Source organism: Ambystoma mexicanum, chromosome 11 (genome assembly GCF_040938575.1).
Source record: "Ambystoma mexicanum isolate Mex_15411 chromosome 11, UKY_AmexF1_1, whole genome shotgun sequence".
NCBI lineage: Eukaryota > Metazoa > Chordata > Amphibia > Caudata > Ambystomatidae > Ambystoma > Ambystoma mexicanum.
The window spans coordinates 1,100,162,787-1,100,184,659 of NC_090934.1; the positions used below are offsets into that span (position 1 = coordinate 1,100,162,787).

Sequence of the window (21,873 nt, forward strand, 5' to 3'; positions counted from 1 at the left end):
AATTGAAGGGAACGACATGGAACCATTTGCCTCCATCTTTATTGCATGCTTTTCTTAATATGATATATGTGCCTGGTATCCTCTCCTATGTACTATTTTATTTGTATGCTATGTTGTCTACTATTGTTAGTTTGTATAGGTCCTTTGGGTGGACTGATGGGTCTTGACTATCAAGGATGTAAACATTTCCAATAATGAGTTGCGGATGATTATCATATTTTGACAATTTTATAAAACAGTAAAACAAAACTATGAAATAAATGCCTTCATGAGAAAGATAGCTGGGGGACTGGCGAATGAGAGAGCAATAACATCCTGAAAAAACATATGAGCCAAACACATTAATTTAGTATTAGAGGTACACTGTTTTTCTATTGTCATAGATACCTGGCACATTTCTGTGATGGTGTCATCAAAGACTCCGCCAGCATCGTCTGCTCCTTCTCCAACCAATTTTACTTTCCAGGCACGTGAAGGTAGGCGAAGGTCTGAGGCATTCAGCTTCACCACTTGTCTTGCTATTTGTACAAAAATAGGCTTACATTTTCGACCTCTTAAAAAAGAGAAAACATTTAATTAGAATGATGCTGTCCATTTAATATCACTTAAAATACAAATAGTAAAGACCTAATCGACATTTTGCATTTAGTGACTGACAATAAGTGGGGAAAAAATTAGAAGAACCTCATACCTTGTGGATATTCTTTTCACAGTAATTTGAGGACCATAATTCTTCCCTTGAACCATGGTCTTTCCAATGGAGCGTACCATAGGAAGAGTGTAGACTCTGGGTGCTAATAAAGGCCTGAGCTGTCCTTGCACTAGACCCCACGTTCCGGCATTGTAATGAGATGTACTGTTCTGCAAGTTTAAAAAAAACAAACACAAATTATGTTCTATAATTAAAAACATTGAAATGCAACTGCCAACTACTGCAAAATACAGCATTCAAAATGTGTCCTGTGAATAACCCACAACACTTAAAGTATGAATATATTTCAACTGATCTAATTTAGCCACCCCATTGACTGATGTGTGCACAGAAAGTGAACATTTCCTGGGACAATATGGTGGCAAGAAAGCAATGTTATGATGTGGTTCAAATGAAAAGTCACAAGAGTCACTACCATGTCCCAGGTGCAGAATGACCAGATGAAACAATGAGGCAGATTCAAAAGCATGAATGAGGATCCTGCCTCAGTCTGCAAAGGAATGTTTGTAGCAGGTCCATGGAGAATGCGCCAAGTAATCACAAACTGAGTCAACATCATCTTGAACATCAACATTAAATTGATATTGAGTTTGGCTTGAATGCACAGCGCCACTTGTTGCATGATGGCAACATCTAAGTACACCCACAATAAAACAAGCTTTCAACTATATACAAACACACATCACATTCACAGATCAGTACCAAATTGTGTGGACCCCAAATCCCCTTACGTTCATCATTCAGATAACTCCTAAACTATACAAGTCATTCAGAGTGTTAATTACAAGCATAGCACTTCTCAAGCAGTTACTCAAGTCTTACATACCCAATATAAAATTAGTTCAGTCTCCTTATCTCTCAATCATTGCAGCCCCCTCCTTATGCCAATGAACAAATTACTTACATTTCGGTAATGTTCTTTCTGATGGATGCCCCTCTGACGGATTCCTCTTCGATGATATCCCTATCCCAGTGCAGATGTTCTCCAGAAACGTTTCCGCCACCAGTGGGCGCAGCGTGGTTCCGCGTCGGTACAGTCCGACACCTCTATGCACCGCGCACTGTATATGGCTTTGAGGTCAGTATATATAGTAGCGCCGCTTCCCATGACTTAAGTTCCACCCTTTTCCCTAGCACTCTGAAGCGGAGGGACCATAGAACCAATGGTGTATTAGTTTCCTGCAAAGAGGGACAGGGAGGGCGATGAGGAATCAGTGGGAGGAACATCGATCAGAAAAATAATTACCGAGACGCAAGTAATTTGTTCTTCTAATGGATTTTTTCCTCCAAAGGATTCCTCATCTATGATATACTCCCAAAGCAATACATAAACCTGGGAGGAGGGAGGAAGCAAAAACAAAACCTAAATCTATCAAAATGGGCATCCTGACCCAAAAGGGAATCCAAGCAATACACCTTAGCAAACATGTGCGAAGATGCCCATGTTGCCACCTGGCAAATGTCCAGGACCGGGACTTCCCTCTGAAGCAAACAGGTGAGAGCCTCTTCCCTGGTAGAATGGGATCTGAGACCCTCATGCACATATTTCCCAGTCAGATCATAGCATTCTGGGCTGCAGCAAATGATCCACCTGGACAGGGTCTGCCTGGTGACAGCCCTGCCAGAACGAGCACCAGCGTAACCAAGGAAAAGCTGGTCATCTTTGCTAGCCACTCTAGTAGGAGAGAAATAGAACTTCAGGGCCCGTACTGGGTCCAGTCGATGGAATCATTCATTTGCCTTGGAAGGGTGAGGCAGAGGAAAAAACACCAGAAGACTGAACTTCTGATAGAGGTGGAAATCCCAGACCATCTTCGGCAGAAAGTAGTGCCTCACTTTAAAAGTCAGCTTCTCTTTGGAAAAAAAACAAATAGGGAGGTAAAACAGACTCACCAGTCTCATGGGGTTGTAGGTCAAATGGTCGAATCTAAATAGTCGACAGGACAAATGGTCGACGGTCAAATGATCGAAAAAGTTTTTTTGGGTTTTTTCACATTTCTTGTGGGGTTGGGGGGCCAACCCCCCTTTCTTTGCTAAAAAAAACATTTTTTCCCTAAACGAAAACCTAAAAAAATATATATAACTAAATAAAATTTGATCATTTGTCCTGTCGACCAAATTGTGTCGACCATTTGTCTGTCGACCATTTGACTAGACACCGTCTCATGGAAGTAATGGAACCTGGAAAATCACCTTAAGGGTGCGCAATCCAACAGGATATGAATGAAGGGGCTCAAACGGAGCACCCACAAGAAACGCTAAAACTTAATTCAAATACCATGCTGGAACCACAAACTGCCGGGCAGGAAAACTGGTTACATAACCCTTACAATAAGTGCATAACAATTAGTACTGTGAAAAACAAGCCCTGTTCTGGGGACCGTTTTGAACACTGAAATAGCAGGAAAGTAACCCTTCACAGTGCCAATCTGCAGGTCCACCTGCAATCCAACACAGGTGAAAGGGGACAGGATAAAGGATCCAGGTCCCTCTCCCGGCACCAAGTCAAAAATGTACGCCACCTGCAGGCACAAGTGAATTTCATAGCAGACCTCCTAGGTGAAAGGAGCCTATTGAGAACGTCATCCGACAAGTCCCAACCCTTGTACCTCATCCTCTCAGTAGCCAGGCATGAAGGTTCAGGCTGATGATGTTTGGATGGAGGATCCGCCTCTCCGATTGGGAGAGCAAGTCCACTCTCCTTGGAAGGCGCCATCGAGGACAGATGGACATGTCCAGCAACTCCGGAGGCCACATTATCTGAGCCCAGTCTGGGGCGATCAGGATGATCGTGGATCCTAACATGCGCAGAGAACCAATGGAATGATGGGCATTAGCGAGAACACAAAGGAGGAGTAAAGTCCAGTTGATGGTCAGTGCGTTCCCCAAAGTTCCCTCGCGAGGAAATTCCCTGGAGCAGAAAAACTCGCTCTTCCTGTTAGGACTGGCAGCAAAGAGGTCCACTTGAGGAGTGTTCCTCCTTTAGAATTTCGAGCTCTCACTCGTGGGAGGCTGACGTCTGTCTGCTCAAGGCATCTGCTGTGACAGTCTCATCCGGCCGGATGAGAGAGACTGTTCTCCAGAGCACAGAACCACAGCTTCATTGCTTCTCTGTACAGAGGCAAGGACACCACTGTTGGGGAGAATCCTCATTTCATGGCTAATTTCCCTTACCTAGTGAATCCCTCTGCAGCTTTGCTGGATCTCTGGAGTTATTTCTTTCCACTTGGTTAGAGTGCGAGCTTTTCCCCCACTCTTACCCATGTTTTGCTATGTGTCTTTTACCAGTTTTTTAGGATTGTGGGCACTGGAGTACACCACTTCAGCGGCCCCTTTCTTTTGTGTGTTACACAGCACCTTTAGTGCAGTGACACATGTTTGTCGTGCAGACTTCCACCGACTCCATTTCTGAGGCTGTCTACTGTCCCCCAGAAAAGGGTAAAGTTGCCATTAACTTTACTTAGTCATGTAACCACAGATCCAGTACACCCCTTCTTACATAGAGTACTGGAAAGGGTTAATCCTTAGCCTTTTTATCTGTACCTCCTAGAGCATTGTTTTGCTCTTTTAACATTTAGAATTGGCTGGTTGCAGTGGTATCTACCCTCAACTTTTCTACCTTGGTTATCTTATATAAACGTGGTAGTATAGTAGGCTATTGTGTTAGCCTCAAACTTAAACCCGATTGACCAAATGCTTTTTCTTTTGGCTCCGGTGCAGTTTATTTGCCATTTCTTTTTGTTAAACTCCTTATTGTGGTTTACTTTGCGCGGCAAACCAGGTTTGCCTTCTATGCTCGCTGTCTTTTGGCGGGCTTCTGCCAAGAAGCCCTCCTCTAGGTGCCTGGGTGTCTAGGTGGGCTGAATGTGAGGGAGGGGTGTAGTCACCCCCTGCACAGAGTATCCTAGGAAACCCAAGTCACTCTTTCCCATGATTGGCTGAGGTGGTTGTCCGGGCTGGACAACCCCCCTGCTGCGTGATTGACAGCCAGGCTGTGTGAATGGGTTTTTTTCGCATAGAAGGCAGGTCTCTTGGGCTGAAAGTCAGAGTCGCCACTGGAACTACAAGGAACCGAAGAGAAGCAGAGAAGAAGTCAGCTGCTCCAACTATCCCGTCCCGGTGAAGCCCTGCTGCAGTCCTGAGCTATCTACCCTTCAACAACTAAAAGAAGATCCAGTCCGGAGTCTTCTTCCCTTGAGCCTGGTGGGGATAACAAGCTCATCTTCTACAGCCAGAGGATTTCCTTTGTGGTCGAAATCGCCGAACACTGCTGTAGTGGTCCGGATAGCCACCTGAAGAGCCCCACCTGTTTTTAAGGAGTGCACCTTTTATTCGTCGTCGCTGCTGCCGGCCTCATCCCTGTGTGGTGCAGACCCCCTCATCGTCGTCGTCCTTGCTGACGCTCCAGGAACCGTGGGTCTGCTGGAAACTACCAGGAACAACTGCCATGGCACCAGCTTCTTCATTTTGAACAAGGTACTGTGTCCTGCTTGAGGAATTTGGGTGAATCCCTATTTCTCATTCTACAAGGCTTGTCCTGATCTTCCCTCCTTCTTATAACTTTTGCTTCCGAACATTGACAATATCTAAGTACTCTTGGCTTCGTTGAATCGTGAACTGTCCGACTGTGTGATCCTCGACAACAGGAACCCGGTTCGACTTGACACTGGCCTCTTCGCTCTTGAAATTCTGTCTATGAGTGTTCTTCGATTCTGTTTGCCTGACAAAAGTATTGCCTATGATTTTTGCCTCCAACTCCCTCTGGGTATCTCAAGTGCTAAGTGTGTTTTTGCCCCGGTAGCAATTCTTGCCGCGGATACGCGTTTATTTAGTAGACCAAACTGTCAAAAAGTGTTCGCAATTGTATTCTCAGTAACGTTACTTGTTTCATAACACCGGTCCATTCAAACACAGGGTACTTACCTTGATTAATACCGTACAAAGTGAATTGGTTAGTGTTAGTGTATTTTACATGTGATTTGGAATTTAATAGAAGTGTTGTGTTTATAACAAATGGTTTAAAAATAAATGTACTTATATTTTTCTACCTGAAACCTTGAGTCAGTGTTTGTTTGAGTCACAATAATTGTGTTCCCTCTGTGTAATCTCTACTACTGCTCAAATACTCTTGAGATAGGCCTGGCTGCTCCGCTACTGCTACCACTTTAACATAATAGTACAGGCTTGTACCAAAGGTAAAACTTCTATTACCACCTGTAGTCTTAATCGTGTGTAGTGGTCCTTAAGGGCACTGCACAGGATTCTTCCCAACACCCACGCCACCTAGTTTAAGGAGGCAGTGCATGGTCACAGTGTTGTCCATTAGAACCAGCACAGTCTTGCGTTTCATAGCTGGGAAGAAATCAAGTAGAGCCAGCCTGATTGCCCTTAAGCAAGTTGATGTGTTGCTGCCACAGGAGTCCACTCACTGTCAGGTCTGACAGGTGAGCGCATCTGCCAGTCAGAGATGCATCCAGGGCCACCGTCACCTGGGGCCAAGGTTGACAAAACAACGTGCCTCTCAATAAGTCATCCTGCACGGCCCACCACGTGAGATCCTGGACCAGATCCTGGAGCATGTGGTCTGAGACCTCCAGAACGTCTGACATGTGGCCCCAGAACTGCAATTATTGGCAAAGGAGCAGCCACTAAAGCTATTTCATGCGCAGCCTCACCTCTGGCACCACAAAGATGCATGAGGCCCAGAAGGTGCAGGAAAGCAGACACACATTGAGTGTTAGGGAGAATTCTCATTCTATGGCTAATTTCCCTCACCTAGTGAGTCCCCCAGCAGCTTTGCTGGATTTCTGGAGTTTATCTTTTCCACTTGGTAAGAGTGTGAGCCTTTTTCCCCACTCTTACATGTGTTTTGCCATGTGTATTTTTACTGTTTGTGTGATAGTGGGCTCTGGAGGACCCCACTCCATGAACCCCACTTGTTCATGTGTGCTACACAGCACCTTGTGTTGGCTTTGAGACTTCCCATTGACTCCATTTTCTGAGGCTGACTACTGTCCCCCAGAAAACAGGTAAAGTTGCCATTTACTTTACATAGTCATTTAAAACTACAGACCCAGTACACCCCATCTTACATGGAGTACTGGAAAGGGTTAACTCCTATTCTTTTTTGTCTGTGCCTCTCTGAGCTTTGTTTTGCTCTTTTAACATTTAGACTTGGCCGGTGGCAGTGGTATCTACCCTAACTTTTCTACCGAGATTATATTATATAAACGTGGTACTGTTTCAAGCTATCATAGTAGCCTCGAACATAAACCTGCTTGACCAAATACTCTTCCTTTTGGCCCAGATCGGGTTTATTCACCATTTCTTTTTGTTAAAGTCCTTCTTGTGTTTTACTTTGCGCAGCAAACCAGGTTTGCCTTCTTTGTTCACAGTCTTTTGGCGGGCTTCTCTCAAGAAGCCCTCCTTTGGGCGCCTCGGTGTCTAGGTGGTCTGAATGTGAGGGAGGGGTGTAGTCACCCCCTGCACAGGGTATCCTTGGGAACCCAAGTCGCACTTGGTCATGATTGGCTAAGGCGGTTGTCCGGGCCGGACAACCCCCCTGCTGGGTGATTGACAGCCAGGAAGTGTGAATGGGGGATTTTTGCATTAAAAGGCAGGACTCTTGGGCTGGAAGTCAGAGTCGCCACTGGAACTGCAAGGAACCGAAGAGAAGCGGAGTAGAAGACGGCTGCTGCAGTCCTGAGCTATCTACCCTTCGGCGACAAGAGAAGATCCAGTCCAGAGTCTTCTTCCCTTGAGCTTGGTGGGATTAACCATCTCATCTTCCACAGGCAAAGGATCCTCTTCTTGGTCGATATCGCTGCACACAGCTGTAGTGGTCCGGATAGCCAACTGAAGAGCCTCTCCTGTTTTAAAGGAGCGACCTTTTATTCACTGTTGCTTTTGCTGCTGCTGGCCTAATCCCTGGGTAGTGCAGATCGCTCCAGACGTCGTCCTTCTTGACCCCACGACTGAAGTCACAGGAACCGTGAGTCTGCAGGAACTACCAGGAACAACTGCCGTGGCACCAGCTCTTATTTACTTTAATCAGGTACTGTTTCTGACCTCGAGGAACTAGGGTGAATCCCTTTTTCCCTCACTAATGGCTTGTCCTTATCTTCCTTCTTTCTTATAACTTTTGCATCCTCTTTGTGACAATATCCAAGTACTCCTGGCAATCTCGAATCGTGAACTATACTAACCGTGTGATCCTCGAAAACATGAACCTTGTTCCACTTGACACTGGCACAGGCTTATTGACTTTTATTCACTCGTGGGAAAGTGTCCTCTGATTCTATCAGCCTTGACAAAAGTATTGCCTATGATTTTTATCCCCAACTCTCTTGTGTTGATTCATGTGCTAAGTGTCTTTTAACTGCGGTAACATTTCTTCACGTGGGTATGTGTATCTTTAGTAAGACCGAACTGTCATTACTTTCAAAAAGTGATCGCATCTATCCCCCGGTAACGTCCTTGTTTCACAACACCGGTCTGTCAAAACCAAAGGTACTTACCTTGAATTGTGCTGCACAAAGTGAATTGTTTGTGTGTAGTGTATTTTATGTGTGGTTTTACATTAATAGAAGTGGAGTATTTTACGAACAGATCTCGTCATGGTCTAGAAATAAATGTACTTTAGTGTTTGCTTGAGTCACAGTAATTGTGGTCCTTTGTGCAATCTCTACTACTGCTCATTTGCTCTTGAGATAAATCTGGCTGCTCCTATACTGCTATCACTTTAACAGTGTAGTCTTAATTGTGTGTAGTGGTCCCTAGGGGCACTGCACGGGATTCTGCCTAACATTGACCATTCGAAAGATGTTTGTCACTCGATCCTCTGGAGGGAAAGCTCTGCCCAGGCGAGTGTCCAAGACAGCCTGGATGAATCGGAGAGAGTGAGATGGCAGAACCTGAGACTTTTTGAAGTTCAGGGAAAAGTCCAAACTGTGCAACAGAGTGCATGTGCAGAGCAGATGCTCAACACTAGCCCTGGGAAGTGAGCTTGGATGAGCCAGTCGTCAAGGTAGGGGAAAGACAAGGATACCTTCTCTCTTGAGGTGAGCCGCTACCACTTCCAGCAGCTTGGTGAAAACCGTTGGGTGCAGATGAAAAACCGAATGGCAAGAACATGACCTGGTCATGCTGTTGGCCCACTACGAACCTCAGGTACTTCCTGTGCTATAGATGAATTGGCCCATGGAAGAAGGCGTCCTGAAGATCCAGGGAAACCAACCAGTCCCGCAGTTCAAGGGCTTGCAGGATCTGGGCTAGAGTATCCATCTAGAACTTGCCTTTGCTTAAGAGCAAGTTCAGCATCTGCAAACCCAGAATGGGGAGTAAGCCCTCTACCTATCTTACCTTACCTTACCTATCTCTCGGGAAGGATCTGCCTCTTCCCAGGGTAGATTGACTCCAAACTCTCAGGGCAAAGGCGGTGAAGAGGCGAAAAGCCCTATACCAGGACGGCAGTTGTGCGGCAAGCCCCAAGGACTTAGCCATCACTTTTAAAGAATTCACCTTCTGGAGGGAGTCCTCAGCCTTCGCTCCAAAAAGGTTGTTGCTGTCAATTTGGATGTTCAACAATCTGGTTTGAACACCGGCCACAAATCTTAGCAAGGAGAGACACCTCGGCACTGTGCTGGTGGCCGTGGCCCTACCCACACAGTCTGCTGTGTCTAGTCCTGATTGCAGCATTTGGCATGCCGCCTCCCCACCATCAGAGACCAGTGCCTGGAATTCGTCCCTCATTTCCTCATCGGGGATGCGTTTGGCTGCCTAGGCCACCGCTGTCCAAAGGAAAACCTTTCCAGGATGCATGAGGGACTTGCGGCCTGCAGTGCCAGACTGCTTGACGCAAACACCTTCTTGCTCCATGCGTCCAACCTCTTACTCTCCCTGTATGGTTAAAAGGATGGGAAGGTAGATGTTTTTTGTCTAGCCGTGGCGGCCTGGACCACCAAGCTCTCGGGTGAAGCACGGGAGGAGAGAAAAGCCGGGTCTGACTGGGCAGGTCATTTCTTCACCATGTCGCTGTCCACAGCCGGAACAGAGGCAGGCCTCCAGCACAGGCACTTCCACCGCCATATTGAAGGGCAGGAACTCCTCCTTTTTGGGCACATCATCCAGAACGTCACAGAGCTCATATTGCACCCCGGATCTGGATGGAGCAGACCATCACAAAGTACAGGCCACCTATGTCATCAAGCGCAGGAACACTGCTTAGGGCTTTCCCGGGGTGAGGGCTGGCAAGAAATCAATTTTGAGGGCGGTGTTGAGGATGCTGGCTCCTTGCAGGTACTCTGCAAGTACCAGCACATTCTCACCTTCCCCAGAAAATTCCTCAAGGAAATCCCTCACTTCCCTAGAGCCCTGAGGTTCCAGCCCAAATTCGATCTGGTCACCCTCATCGTCACAGATGTTGTATATCTTAGACATAAAAGAATGCCTAGGGAGTGGGGCATATTCCTGCGAACAGCAGTGTCAACAGCACTAACAATGTAAAGCCCGAAGGTGGAGGCTTGTGGGCACTCAGTTAGCATGGCTTTGTTTTGGCCCAGGCGGTAGCCTGGGGGTGCTCGGTGGTGGTCCCTTGAGGGGGTCCTGCTGGTCACAACAGACGCGGTTGGCCCCTGCTGGAGCCCTCAGCAGCTGGGCGAAGATGTCTAGCATCTTCAGGCGGAAGTTCTCTCATTCCTCTTGAGTAGAGGATTGGGTTGGAAAAGGTACCTCTTTTGGCCACTCAGGCAAACCCCTGGAGGGGTGGCTCTTCTTCGAAGACGACGAATGCCGGTGCGGGACCTCTTCCAATCCTCCTCCTTCCTCTTCTACTTTTCATTGCACAAAGCCACCCAATCTTTAGAGTGCCGATCTGCGCCTTGCGACCTCGACTGAATGGCAGAGCCTCACCCTTCGCCTTGTGGACGAAGGTAAAAATCTTCACTGCCCTTCCCCATGGGGCCTTCTGGTGCATGGACTGGCACGACCCGCAATCCTGGGTGTCATGGTCCTCGCCCAAGCAATTACTAGTCACTCACTGTAGTGACTAACGTACACTTAGTCCTTAGTTCCCTTTCCTCCATACTGCATGGGCGTCCCTCGCTTGGGACTGGAGACGGAACCTTTCCCACCAGAAAAACCACCTTCCCCTGTAAATTTAGAGGCGCGCGGCCCTGGCAGCATGCGCCTGCCTGACTCCGTCCACCGGCGCCACTCCTCAGTCCCCATTGACGCGTCGACAATATTTAACATTGCCTAATGACACCAGCATTATTAGGGGGGGGAGGATGGTGGGACGTATGGAGGAAAGGGGACTAAGGACCTTAGTCACTATGGTGAGTAACTAGAAATTACTCTTACATCCCGTCCCCTTTCCTCCATACCGCATGGGCGATTACAACTGAATGTAGCCCTGCGGTGGATCCCCCTTAAGCAAAGAGTTTCCTTAGAACCGCCTATCCGAACGGCTGCGTCCAACATCCAAACAATAATACTTACAGAAAGCCAAAGGGGTAGCCCAGGGGGCCTCCCTGCTGATGACCTGCCATGGAACCTGCCAGTGGAACGCAATGGTCGTGGCCTTGACTCTGACAGCGTGAGTGTGCATGTTCGCTGGCAGCGGCTTGTGCGGTCCCTCGTGGGCCTCATTGATGGCGCAACCATACACTGTGCAATAGGGGCAGTGGATGCTTGATACCCAGGCCTGCACCCCCAAAGGTGACACACAGTACGTCTGACTTGCGGAAGGCCTTGGTCCTGTCCAGATATAATTTCAGAGGGTGCCTGACATCCAGACAGTGCAAGACTCTCCGAGGCTCGTCCTTGGGGTCAGCAAAAAACTTAGGTAAGACTATTTCATCCTTTAGATGGAAAGCAGAGGGTACCTCTGGCGGAAACGCAGGGTGTTTCCGCAGGACAACCTTATCCCCGTGGAAAGTGGTATAGGGTTCTGTGGCTGCCAGAGCCTGGATCTCGCTGACTCCGCAAGCTGAGGTGAGGCCCACTAACAAAGCTGTCTTAATGGTGACCAGCCTGATGTTCGCGGACGCCATTGGCTCCAAGGGTTTGTGCGCCAAGGCGCCCAACACCACATTGAGGTCCCAAACGGGGTGTGGCTTCTTGATGGGTGGGTACAGCCTGGAGAGGCTTGCTAAATGTTTCTTGACTATCGGGTTGGAAGGGGAGAACAAGACCTCCTCCGAATTTCTGTATGCGCCCATGGCTGCCAGATAGGTGCGACATGTGTCCACCTGTACGCCTGAGTGCGCAAGGTGTGCCTTGAAGGAGAGCACATCATCCAGCGTGCACATAAGGGGGTCGATCTCCTTAGAGACCGCCCAATGACAGAACCAAGTCCATTTACTCTTGTATTGGCTCTTTGTAGCCTTGCTCCTTGCGTCCCTGAATGATCTCCAGGTTAGCCTGTGATAGGCTCAGGTGCCTGAGGGTGACCTGCCCATGAACTACGCAGAGAGGGCTAACTTCTGTGAGGCAGGCTGGATGACCCTGCCCCCCAACTGGGACAGGAAGGGGGGCTGACCCCATCGGAAGGTGAATGGGTGGTCTGTCAGAGAGGCTGAGCAACTCGGAGAAACACAGTCTCTCCGGCCACCATGGAGCTATCAGAATGATGCTGAGGTGACAACATTCCTTTATCTTGCGGATTACCCTGTGGCCCAGGGGTGTGGGAGGAAAGCCATTGGCTGTCATGCCGTCCCACCGTATCTGTAATGCGTTGCCCAGGGAGCCGGGGCCCTGCCAGGACACAAACTGATGGCACTTCCTGTTCTTCCAGGAGGCCAACAGATCCACCCGAGGATGCCCCCATCTGTTGAAGACCTCCAACAGCACCTGGACATTCAATTGCCATTTGTAATTGCCCGCTCCCAGTCTGCTGATCCTGTCCGCTTCCAAGTTGGCCTCCTCCGGGAGGTGGGTGGCCGTGAGGTGGATGTTTTTCTCCAGGGCCCATTCCCACATGCTGACCGCCAGGCTGCACAGCGGAGGAGACCTGGTACCACCCTGCATAGTACATGCTGGTGGAGTTGTTGGTCTGGATAAGGATGGTCTTTCCCCCAATGAGCGGAGGAAAGCTCAGAGCTAGCCAGATGGCCCTGAGCTCCAGCCAGTTGATATTTGACTCCTGCCGGGTCCAAACTGCATGGATGCTGTGGCTGTCCAGAGTGCGCCCCCAACCTTCCAGAAAGGAGTCCGTAGTGATGATGACCTGGGGGGCTGGCTGCCGGAAGAGTTTGCCCGTGCGCAGGTTGCAGTCCCTGGACCACCATATGAGGTCCGAGTGGAGAGAAGGAGGGATGCTGACCAGCTCCGCTTGGGAGCCCCCCTTCTCCTGATTGCAGCCTCATGGAAAGCGCAGCTGTAACCTCCACATCCGGAGTCTCGTGTATGTCACAGCCAGTAGGGCCGCTACCATGATACCCAATAAGTGTTGATACCACCAGGCCAAGGTCACTGCTCTGGTAAGGAAGTGAGTAGTGGCTCTCTTGATGGCTGCAATCTTGTCCTCCGAGGGAAAGACCTTCTCGGAGCTCGTATCCCAGATGAGGCCCAGGAAGGTGATGCTCTGCCTGGGCTGCAGCTGAGACTTCTTGAGGTTGATAGTAAATCCCAGGTCGTGGAGTGTGTTCATAAGTGCGGAGGAAGTGTGGATAACCCCCTCCGGAGTTCTCGCCCTGACGAGCCAGTCGTCCATGTAGACGTGGTGGCCCTGGGCCCTGAGGAAGGCTGCCACTGCATTCATGAGCCTGGTAAATACTGTGGTGGCTGAGTTGAGGCCAAAGGGTAGCATCTTGTATTGTAAAATGGCAGCCCATGATCCTTGAAAGAGCAAGAAGGAGCGATGAGGCTGCCAAATCGGGACCTGTAGATAAGCGTCCTTCAGATCCAGGGAGCACATCCAGTTTCCCTGGTCTAGTGTCTCCGCAATGAGGGCTGGCTTAACTATCTTGAATTTCTGAAGAGGAAGGTTGAGGGTGGAGAGGTCTAACAACTCTCAGGCCAGCCTGGTTCTTGTTTTGTATGGCGAAAATCCTGGAATAGAAGCTCAATCCTCTCTGGGAGGCTGGGACTTCTTCCACTGCCTGGCTCTCGATGAGCCACCGAATCTCTGCCAACAGAGTTGCCGTCCCAATCTGTGGGAGTGGAGGGGAGGAAGGAGGAGAGGGAGTGAACGGTAGGCAGTACCCCGAGGATACTACAAAGAGGATCCAGTGGTCCGAAAAATTCTGGCGGCAAAATTTCAAGTGAAAGGCAAGCCTGCCCTCCACCGGAAACACGTGGACCTGAAGAGACGAGTCATGCTTTCTTTCCTTCTGAGGCTGCTGCGGAGGAGGGGAACTGGAAAAAGCCCTTGCCCCCCATTTTGTTGTTTACGCCAGTGCTGATTCAGCGAGTTGTCAGGCTGCCTCGACCTCTGTTCCTGGAAGCCCCGGAACCCGCCGAACGACCGTCCCCTGTCGGAGCGTTGATGCGACTGAGTGTACGCCTTGGGTTATACTTCTGTCTATACATGGCATCGATTCGCCGATTGACAGGTTGGGCCAAGTTTAGCTTGAGCCAGTCCTTTTTGGCCAAGGCAACGATGTCCTTCTGAATATGGATTCCAGTTTTGGTAGGGGGTCGTAGGGTGAGGACTTCTGCCAAGAACCCTTCCTCGGGCTGTTCGACCTCAGGCTGAAGAAGGCCTAAATATTCTGCCAAACCTGCAAGCCGGTCGTGGAAGGCCTTTGCTGACGACAGCGTGTCAGGGTGGTACTCCTCGTCTGTGTTCACCAGAGTATGAGGCTAGTCAGGAGCAGGTGGAGGAGTGCTGGACGCCGTGGGCTGCAGTGTGGAGGCTAGAAGCTGCTGCTGAGGCTGGTGTGGAACCACCTGTACTGTGGGAGGCAGGGGAGCCGGAATGAAAAGTGCCGGCACGGGCAGTGGGGGCTGCGCTGGAGCCTGTGGCTCCAGCCATGGGAGGAATGACTATGGGCGCCAGTGGGATGACAGGAGGGAGCCAGTCCCTGACTGCATCTCGCATGATGGCCCCCAACTGGGGGGTTCGCATCAGCGCCACAAACCTTTCGAAGAACCGGTCTTTGGAAGCTGAAGAGGTGGCAGGTGATATTGACTGAGTGGCTGGGGGATGCTGGGGCCAGAGCGCACTCTGTCTAGGTTGCAGGAGGAACCTGCCCTGTTCTGCTGATGGATAAACTGTAGGCCACGTACCTGGTTGACGCCAGTCCCACCTTGAAATTCGTTCTCCCGCCTGCTCCGTTCCTAGGAGTGGCAGCAAACTAGTGGCCATGTTGTCTGGCATGGTGGCCATTTTGTTGAGCTGCGTGCCACGTGCCAAAGTCGTGGTGGTTGGCTCCTTGGGCCCGGCCTCCCCCAAGACTCTTGGCGGTGGAGCATGAGACCTAACCTGCACCTCAGGCCGGGGCCTGGAAGGCGTACTGCCCTCGGCAGTGTCGCCGGTAGTGCTGCATGCAGGCTCCCCTTCGGACATTAAACCGATAATAGGGCATTGCCCCTCGGGTGTACACCCAGTCAAATAACCTTGCGGTCCCTCAGCACTGCTTCCAGAAGGATCTGATGACCCCCTCGGCCGTGAGGCCGGTAGCTGGACTAGTCTCGGTACGTGTGCTGGTGCGAGAACCCGAGAGGTTCCTCCCACTTGGGCTATTCCTTGGGAAGGAGTCACCCTTATGGGGTGCGATGGAAAATAGGGGCCCTTCCTTGAGCCACGATCTCTGTCTGACAAAGTCCTTCAAGCCCTCTAGAGGCGACCTTTCAAAGAGCTGCCTTCACCTAGCTAGCCTATTCTTCAGTGCGCGTGGAGTCCGTGTGTCGCACACAGTACAACCTTCCCAGGCGTGGTTTGGGCCAAGGCCGCAGAGTCAAAGAGCGTGGGGGTCGGACGTAGGAAAGAGCCCCTTGCAGGCTGGACAACCGCTGAAGCCCGCTGAGAACGACATGCACCGGGGAGGGCGTGATGCCGGAGGACCAAGTACCTAAATGACAAAAAGATAGAAGTATCCGGGGAAGAGAGCGTGGTATTACATGGACGAAGACAAACCCAGGAGTGCTGGTGAAATCGGCACGTTCCCATTGACACGGAAAAGAGTACTGAGGAGTGTCGCCGGTGGGCTGAGTCAGGCGAGTGCATGCTCCCAGGGCCGCGCCTCTAAATTTAAAGGGGAAGAAGGTTTTCTGGTAAAAAAGGTTCAGTCTCCTGCCCCTAGCGAGGGATGCCCATGCAGTATGGAGGAAAGGGGACGGGACGTAAAAGTAGTATAGGTAAATCTGATGCAGATCCGAGACCAACATCTGTCGGCTGCAATCCATACACGGCTTAAAAGCAGAGGCCTTAGACAGTAATTGTTAGAAACATTATTTAAGCTCTACGAGCGTGTTTCTGATTAGCAGACAGAGTGCGTGGAAAAAAGAAACTGAGGTCACGGGGCGTACCCGCAGCTATATATACTGGCTCGGATGTCATAGCCTGTGCGTGAGCGTAGAGGCGTTCGATGGAACCACACATTGCCACCTAGCGACAGAAAAGTGTCAGGAGAACTGCTGAGCTGGGATAGGGATATCATAGATGAGGAATCTCTTTAGAGGAAAACATCCATTATAAACCTGCATTCTTCCATATCTAGACTTCCAGGCACCCCGTCGCTGCCGCCCCCGCCCTAGTCATTTAAGTCGGCACTCTGTTCTCCCCCCCCCACAAGTTTATTTGAGTGTTTTGGTTAAAACAAAACAATCAATGGAACAACAGGGAAAATAAGCAATAACAAGATATCCTCATACGTAATTGTCATGAAAGAAAAACAAAACATTGAAAGAAAAGCAAAACGTAAAGTCAAAGGCTTTTCTCATATTAGGCATATCATAAATCCAACGTTCCTGAGATGCTTTGAATCAAGATTGTTTCTATAATGTTGATCCTTATGGTGTTTTGCATAGGGAAGCATACTTCAACATTTGGGACTTGGTTAAAGTCAGCATATTATTTGCGTTAGAATCTATAAAAGAGGCCTATATTCTATTAAACCTGGCTAGAGAGTCTGTAAGGTTTACGTTATTTACGTGTAAATCTTATTCCCCAGCTTGGGTCTGGCATGGATTCACATGATCATGAATAGTCCCGGTCAGGCTGGGAATCTTCAGTAAAAGAAAAACAGTTTCACTTTAGATTTAAAACTGTATTTCTCCTCTAAACCAATAACTGTACTCTAGGTCATACTGCTCCCATACATACTGCTCCCATCCAATGTCAGTCCTCTCCAAAAGCTCGACTCCTGGTGGCCATCTTCAGATTTGGTAAGCACGTAAAGTGGCAGTATGGACCAAGAAGAGTCACAGAGTGGAAGGAGGGAGGGTTCACAGGTGAATCCAAGCCAGACACATGCTGGAGAGCAAGAGGTACAGGTAAGTAACTTCAACCTGGTCTGGCATGGATTCACATGCTCACGAATAACGATTACACAGCAGTACATATACACAACCACGGGAGGTGGCAAGACTCAACCGAAGCAATAAACACTTCTTACCCCTGGAACAGACTCACCTCAAGTGAACAGGTTGTATAGCACCGCTAGGCATCCCTGGAATCCCTGTCGACACAATAGAAACTTGTGAAGGTGTGAGTGGACCTCCACGTAGCAGCCCTGCAGATGTCGAGCAGGGGCACACCAGAGAGACACTGTCGTTGTTGCAATGGCTCTGGTGGCGTGGACTCTCGGCTGGCCTGGAAGAGGCCTGTTAGCCAGCCGAAGACAGTGCATGATGCAGGCGGCGAGCCACCTGGAGATGGAAGCCTCCGACAAGGCCTTTCCTTGATTCACAGGTACAAAATTGACAAAGAACTGAGAAGCCTCCCGAAAACTCTCTGTGCATGCCAGTAAAACATCAAGGCATGAGCAACATCCAGCGAATGCAACGCCCTCTCTGCTGGCGACGACGGATTCAGGAAGAAGACAAGGCTCATTGAGGTGGAAAGCTGATGCACTTTCGGCATAATGGTGGGATGTGTACGCAGTACCACCATTGTAGTGTCGAGGGGTAAGTACGGCTGTTTGCAGGACAGGGCCTGGATCTCCCTGACATGCCAGGCCGAAGTGATCAACACGAGGAAAGCAGTCTTCCACGATAGGAACTTCAGTGGAAGCTGATGCATTGTTTCAAAGGGTGACCCCATGAGTTTAGTCAATACCACATTGAGTTACCAAGCTGAAGCTGTAGCCTTCACCGGTGGAAAAGTTTTGAAGAGGCCCTTGATGAACTCCTTGATGAGTCTGAGCCCACAGGGAAGGCCTACCTGGTGTGTGCTGGTGTAGTGGGATATGGCGGTCAAGTCCACCTTGATAGAGGCGTGAGCCAGTCCAGCCTTGGCCAAGGAAAGCAGTTGTTAGGAAAGATTTCCATTTCATGGGTTATTTTCCCTCCAGTTGTGTACCCCCCAACTTTTTGCTTTGTTTAAACACACCATAGTTTGACTTTGCCAGAGGAGCAGAGCCTTCTGCTGCACTACCCTGGGCTTTTCGCTCACTGTTATGGGGAAACTGACATGCCCTTAAAGACAGTCAGTACTGGGAGATTTTGTTTCCCTTAGTCCTGGTCAATGTTGCAACTTTTCTGCAACATGTTGCAAGTGCACACTGTACCTTCCAGTATAGTGCACTTGGGTCTTCCTGTCATTTCTAAAAGGCCCTAGATACTCTCAAAGGATTTTTTATGACAAATGCAGGTGTGCCTTGGACAGGGCTGGTGGAAGCTTATCTTTTCATGTATTTTTAACCCTTTCCTGCCAGCTAAACCGCTGTTACCGTGTTTGGCACGAATAGGTGGCCTGGGTCCAAAATTGCCATGACACGAGGTTCTTTGTCCTGCCCTTTGGCCATCTTGCCCCTTCACCTTCCCCAGGTCGAGCCGGCCCAGGTCAGTCCTTATTTGTGCATGCATTCTCGCGCGAAACGCCAAGCTTTAGCGGGCTTCTGCATGCCTTGTGTGTGTGCCTCCAGAATGTGGGCTGGGCTTGACTGTCTGGTTCCAATACACATCCTGGGTGCCAGAGATACTGGTGTGCTGTGAATGCCTGGGACCATCGTGGTCCATGATTGGTCCACGTATGGCATGCCTGTATGTGAGCAGATCTCCCATTGGCACGAAAGAGATTTTGGATAAGAGAAGGCTCCAAGCACCCATACCATTTCGATCTCTGGAGTTCTAACTGAACGAAGGATAGGATCCAAGTATCCTGAAACTAAGAAGCCGAGTCAAGGAACCGCTGGTGACACGCTGGAATATTTGGCACCCTGAGCCCGCTGTCGTCCCGCTGGACCCCTCTGCATCTGGCCGTCCTAGAAGGTCTGTGAAGAAGCTTGGACCCATTGGAATACTGGGACCAACTATTTTCTGCACCTCCATCAAACCCTGCAAGTAAGCCTTCTCGGAAGTGTCCCTGGGACAACCAGTGGGCTAACCAGCTTGCGCAGGACCTTTGCTCTGATACCGCCACTGTTTCGAGGAGGCCCTTGGAACTTGGTACTTCACAAGCTCTGTGTTCACGGAACTATAACACACCGAATTTCATACACTTGGTGTTCCCAGGTCTGGAGTAAAGAGAGCGCCCGAACTGTAGTACACGCGGTTACTGTGTCATCCAGCCGTGGTGACAAACTTTACAAACTCATTGCAGCTGTGTTCCTCTGTGCCCTGAAACCTGCTACAGCGGAACTGGCCTGATCCAGCCACCAGGAGCGGAGAAAACGGCACTGTCCCGTTTGGGAATCAACACTAACTTCGTGGCTGAAAGCCGCAGAGCCGCGAGATTGCCGCATTTGAACCTGCAACCGAAGTGGACTCGACTGCTGAAGTTTGGTCCGGAGTGCGCCAGGGGTCGGTGAGTAATTGTAACCCTTACCAGTGGCCCCTAGCGCATCCATCCATTTTTTACGCATGAGTGGCCCCTGAGGGCCCCTCTCCTTTCCACTGCTAGTGCGAAGTAGCAAACTATTCCCAACTCTTGGTACCTGCTCTGCCCGAAAGGGGAGACCCTCCTCAAATAATGGGAACCTATTCTGCATCACCTCACCTGCCTTCCTGAGCTGCTACAGCCCCAACAAAAGACCCTGTTTCGGCCATCTGAACTACCGTGTGCGCCAGCTTGGCAATTACATTTGAGCACTAGGCTCCCCTCATCTTAGGGATTGGACTGCCTTACAGTTAGGATTGTGTTTGATGCAGAACTGCCTAAAGACTATTTGCACTACCTGCTTACTTCCCTTTTTAGGTTGTCGACCAATTTCGTGCATTAGCCCTTTCGGCCCCTTTGGTCTTGTATATAGATAGGATTGTGTTGGCTTACAAGTATTACTGGGATTTCATTTGTGTGTTGTATCTCAAAGGCCTTGAAATAAATGTGTTCGTATTTTTAATATATATACACCTGACTGGGAGTGATTTGTAAGTGTCCTTTACTCTGTGTGCTCATTGATGTCTTCCAGTCACCCTCACACCTCCTTAGACCTAGCCTTGACTGCCACCAATGCTACCTTGATTGGTCTGGCTTGTCCAGAAGGTTACCCTGTTCCAGGAAACTAGGCTGGCTTTCTGAACCTCTGCCCACCAAGTCAGAGTGAGGAAATCGGTCTTAACAGCAGGTATGTCAGGAGCTGCAGGGCTGTGACCTGCAGGGGAGTGATCTTCTGCGCCTGGCACCATACTGAGAATCGATTCAGTTTATGGCTGTAGCACTCTTTAATGTGGAAGAGGCTCTGACTTTGGTCAGGATGTCCTTACATTCCGTTGGCAAAGAATAATGTCCAAATTCTAGGGCTGCAGGAGCCAGGCCCTGGGGTTCAGCTACACTGGGTTGTGGTGTAGAATCGCACCTCCTTCTCTGGCGAGAAGATAGGGAAGTAGCAACAGCTTGATGGGTGGCGCCTTCCTCAGGCGTAGCAGGTCTGTATACCATGTGTGTCACGGCCACGCCAGAGCAACAAGTATCATTCTGCAGTGACACTGAGTGGATTGATCACTCGTAGCAGGAGTGAGAATGGAGGGAAGGCATAAAGGAAGAGTCCCTCCCACAGGAACGAGAAAGCATCCCCCATTCTTCTCTGGGAAGGGAACCTGCTAGCGAACCTCTGACACTTGGAGTTTGTCGCCGTCGAGAAGAGGTCGATTTGGGGCCGACTCCATTCGCAGAACAGGTTGTGTTGAAGCTCCCACTCGTGGCAAGAACGTAGCTCCCTACTGAACGAATCTGCAATGGTGTTCTTGGTGCCCGTCAGGTGGAAAGAGACGCAAAACATCTAATGACGAATGGCCCAGCGCCCCAGCTCCTGGTCCTCCATGGATAGAGCAGGAGAGCACGTCCCACACTGGTTCAAAATGTAGGATATGCTGGTGGTGTTGTCCATGAAGATACTCACCACCTTGCCCTTCAGTGATGGCAGGAAAGACTTGAGGGCCCAGCAAACAGCCCAAAGCTCCAGGATGTTGATGTGAAGAGCCTTTTCTTCTGGCAGCCAGAGGCCTCTGGCGTGCAACTGTCCGGTGTGGGCTCCCAAACCATCAAGGGAAGCATCTGTGGCGACAGTCTCCTGGTACGACGGAACTTGGAATGGAGCCCCTTCTGAGAGATGAGGGGGCACGCCCCACCACTGATGGAACTCCTTGTTGAGGGTGATCTAGTCCATCCAGGATACTGAGACCTGCAGCCACCTCACACCCAGAAACTCCAGGAGAGGTCTCATCTGCAGTCTGCAAAGGCAAACAAGGATGATGCAGGAGGACATCGTGCCCAGCAGCAAATTGATGGCTCACACTGTAGCCAACCAGGGCGCCGACAGGTGCAGTACCTTCCCCAGGATAGCTACCACCCTCTATTCCGAGGGCAACACCAGACATGTGACTGTCTTGAGTCGGGCGCCCAGAAACACAGCGTTCTGCGATGGCTCCAAGCAGGACTTCGCATCATTTACAGAAAATCCCAGATCCGTCAGCAGAGATTGGATGAGCCAATCATCCAGGTAAGGGTAGACGTGGATGCACTCGAAATGAAGGTACGCCGCCACCGGAGCCAAACACTTTGTAAAGACACTTGGGGCCGACTTCAGGCCGAAGGGGAGCACCTTGAACAGATGTTG

The 21,873-nt window shown here is 49.9% G+C and overlaps 1 protein-coding gene across 10 annotated transcripts in view; it reads right to left on the reverse strand.

Moving 5' to 3' along the window:
• The window catches only part of HERC1 (HECT and RLD domain containing E3 ubiquitin protein ligase family member 1), a 3,379,312-nt gene that overhangs the window by 101,531 nt on the left and 3,255,908 nt on the right, over nucleotides 1-21,873 (reverse strand). For all 10 annotated transcript variants that reach the window (XM_069624399.1, XM_069624403.1, XM_069624396.1 and 7 more), the window contains exons 72-73: nucleotides 692-861; nucleotides 388-553 (exon numbers count right to left, since the gene is read on the reverse strand). In XM_069624399.1, coding sequence (XP_069480500.1) covers nucleotides 388-553; nucleotides 692-861 — 336 coding nt within the window. The remainder of the gene's footprint in view (nucleotides 1-387; nucleotides 554-691; nucleotides 862-21,873) is intronic.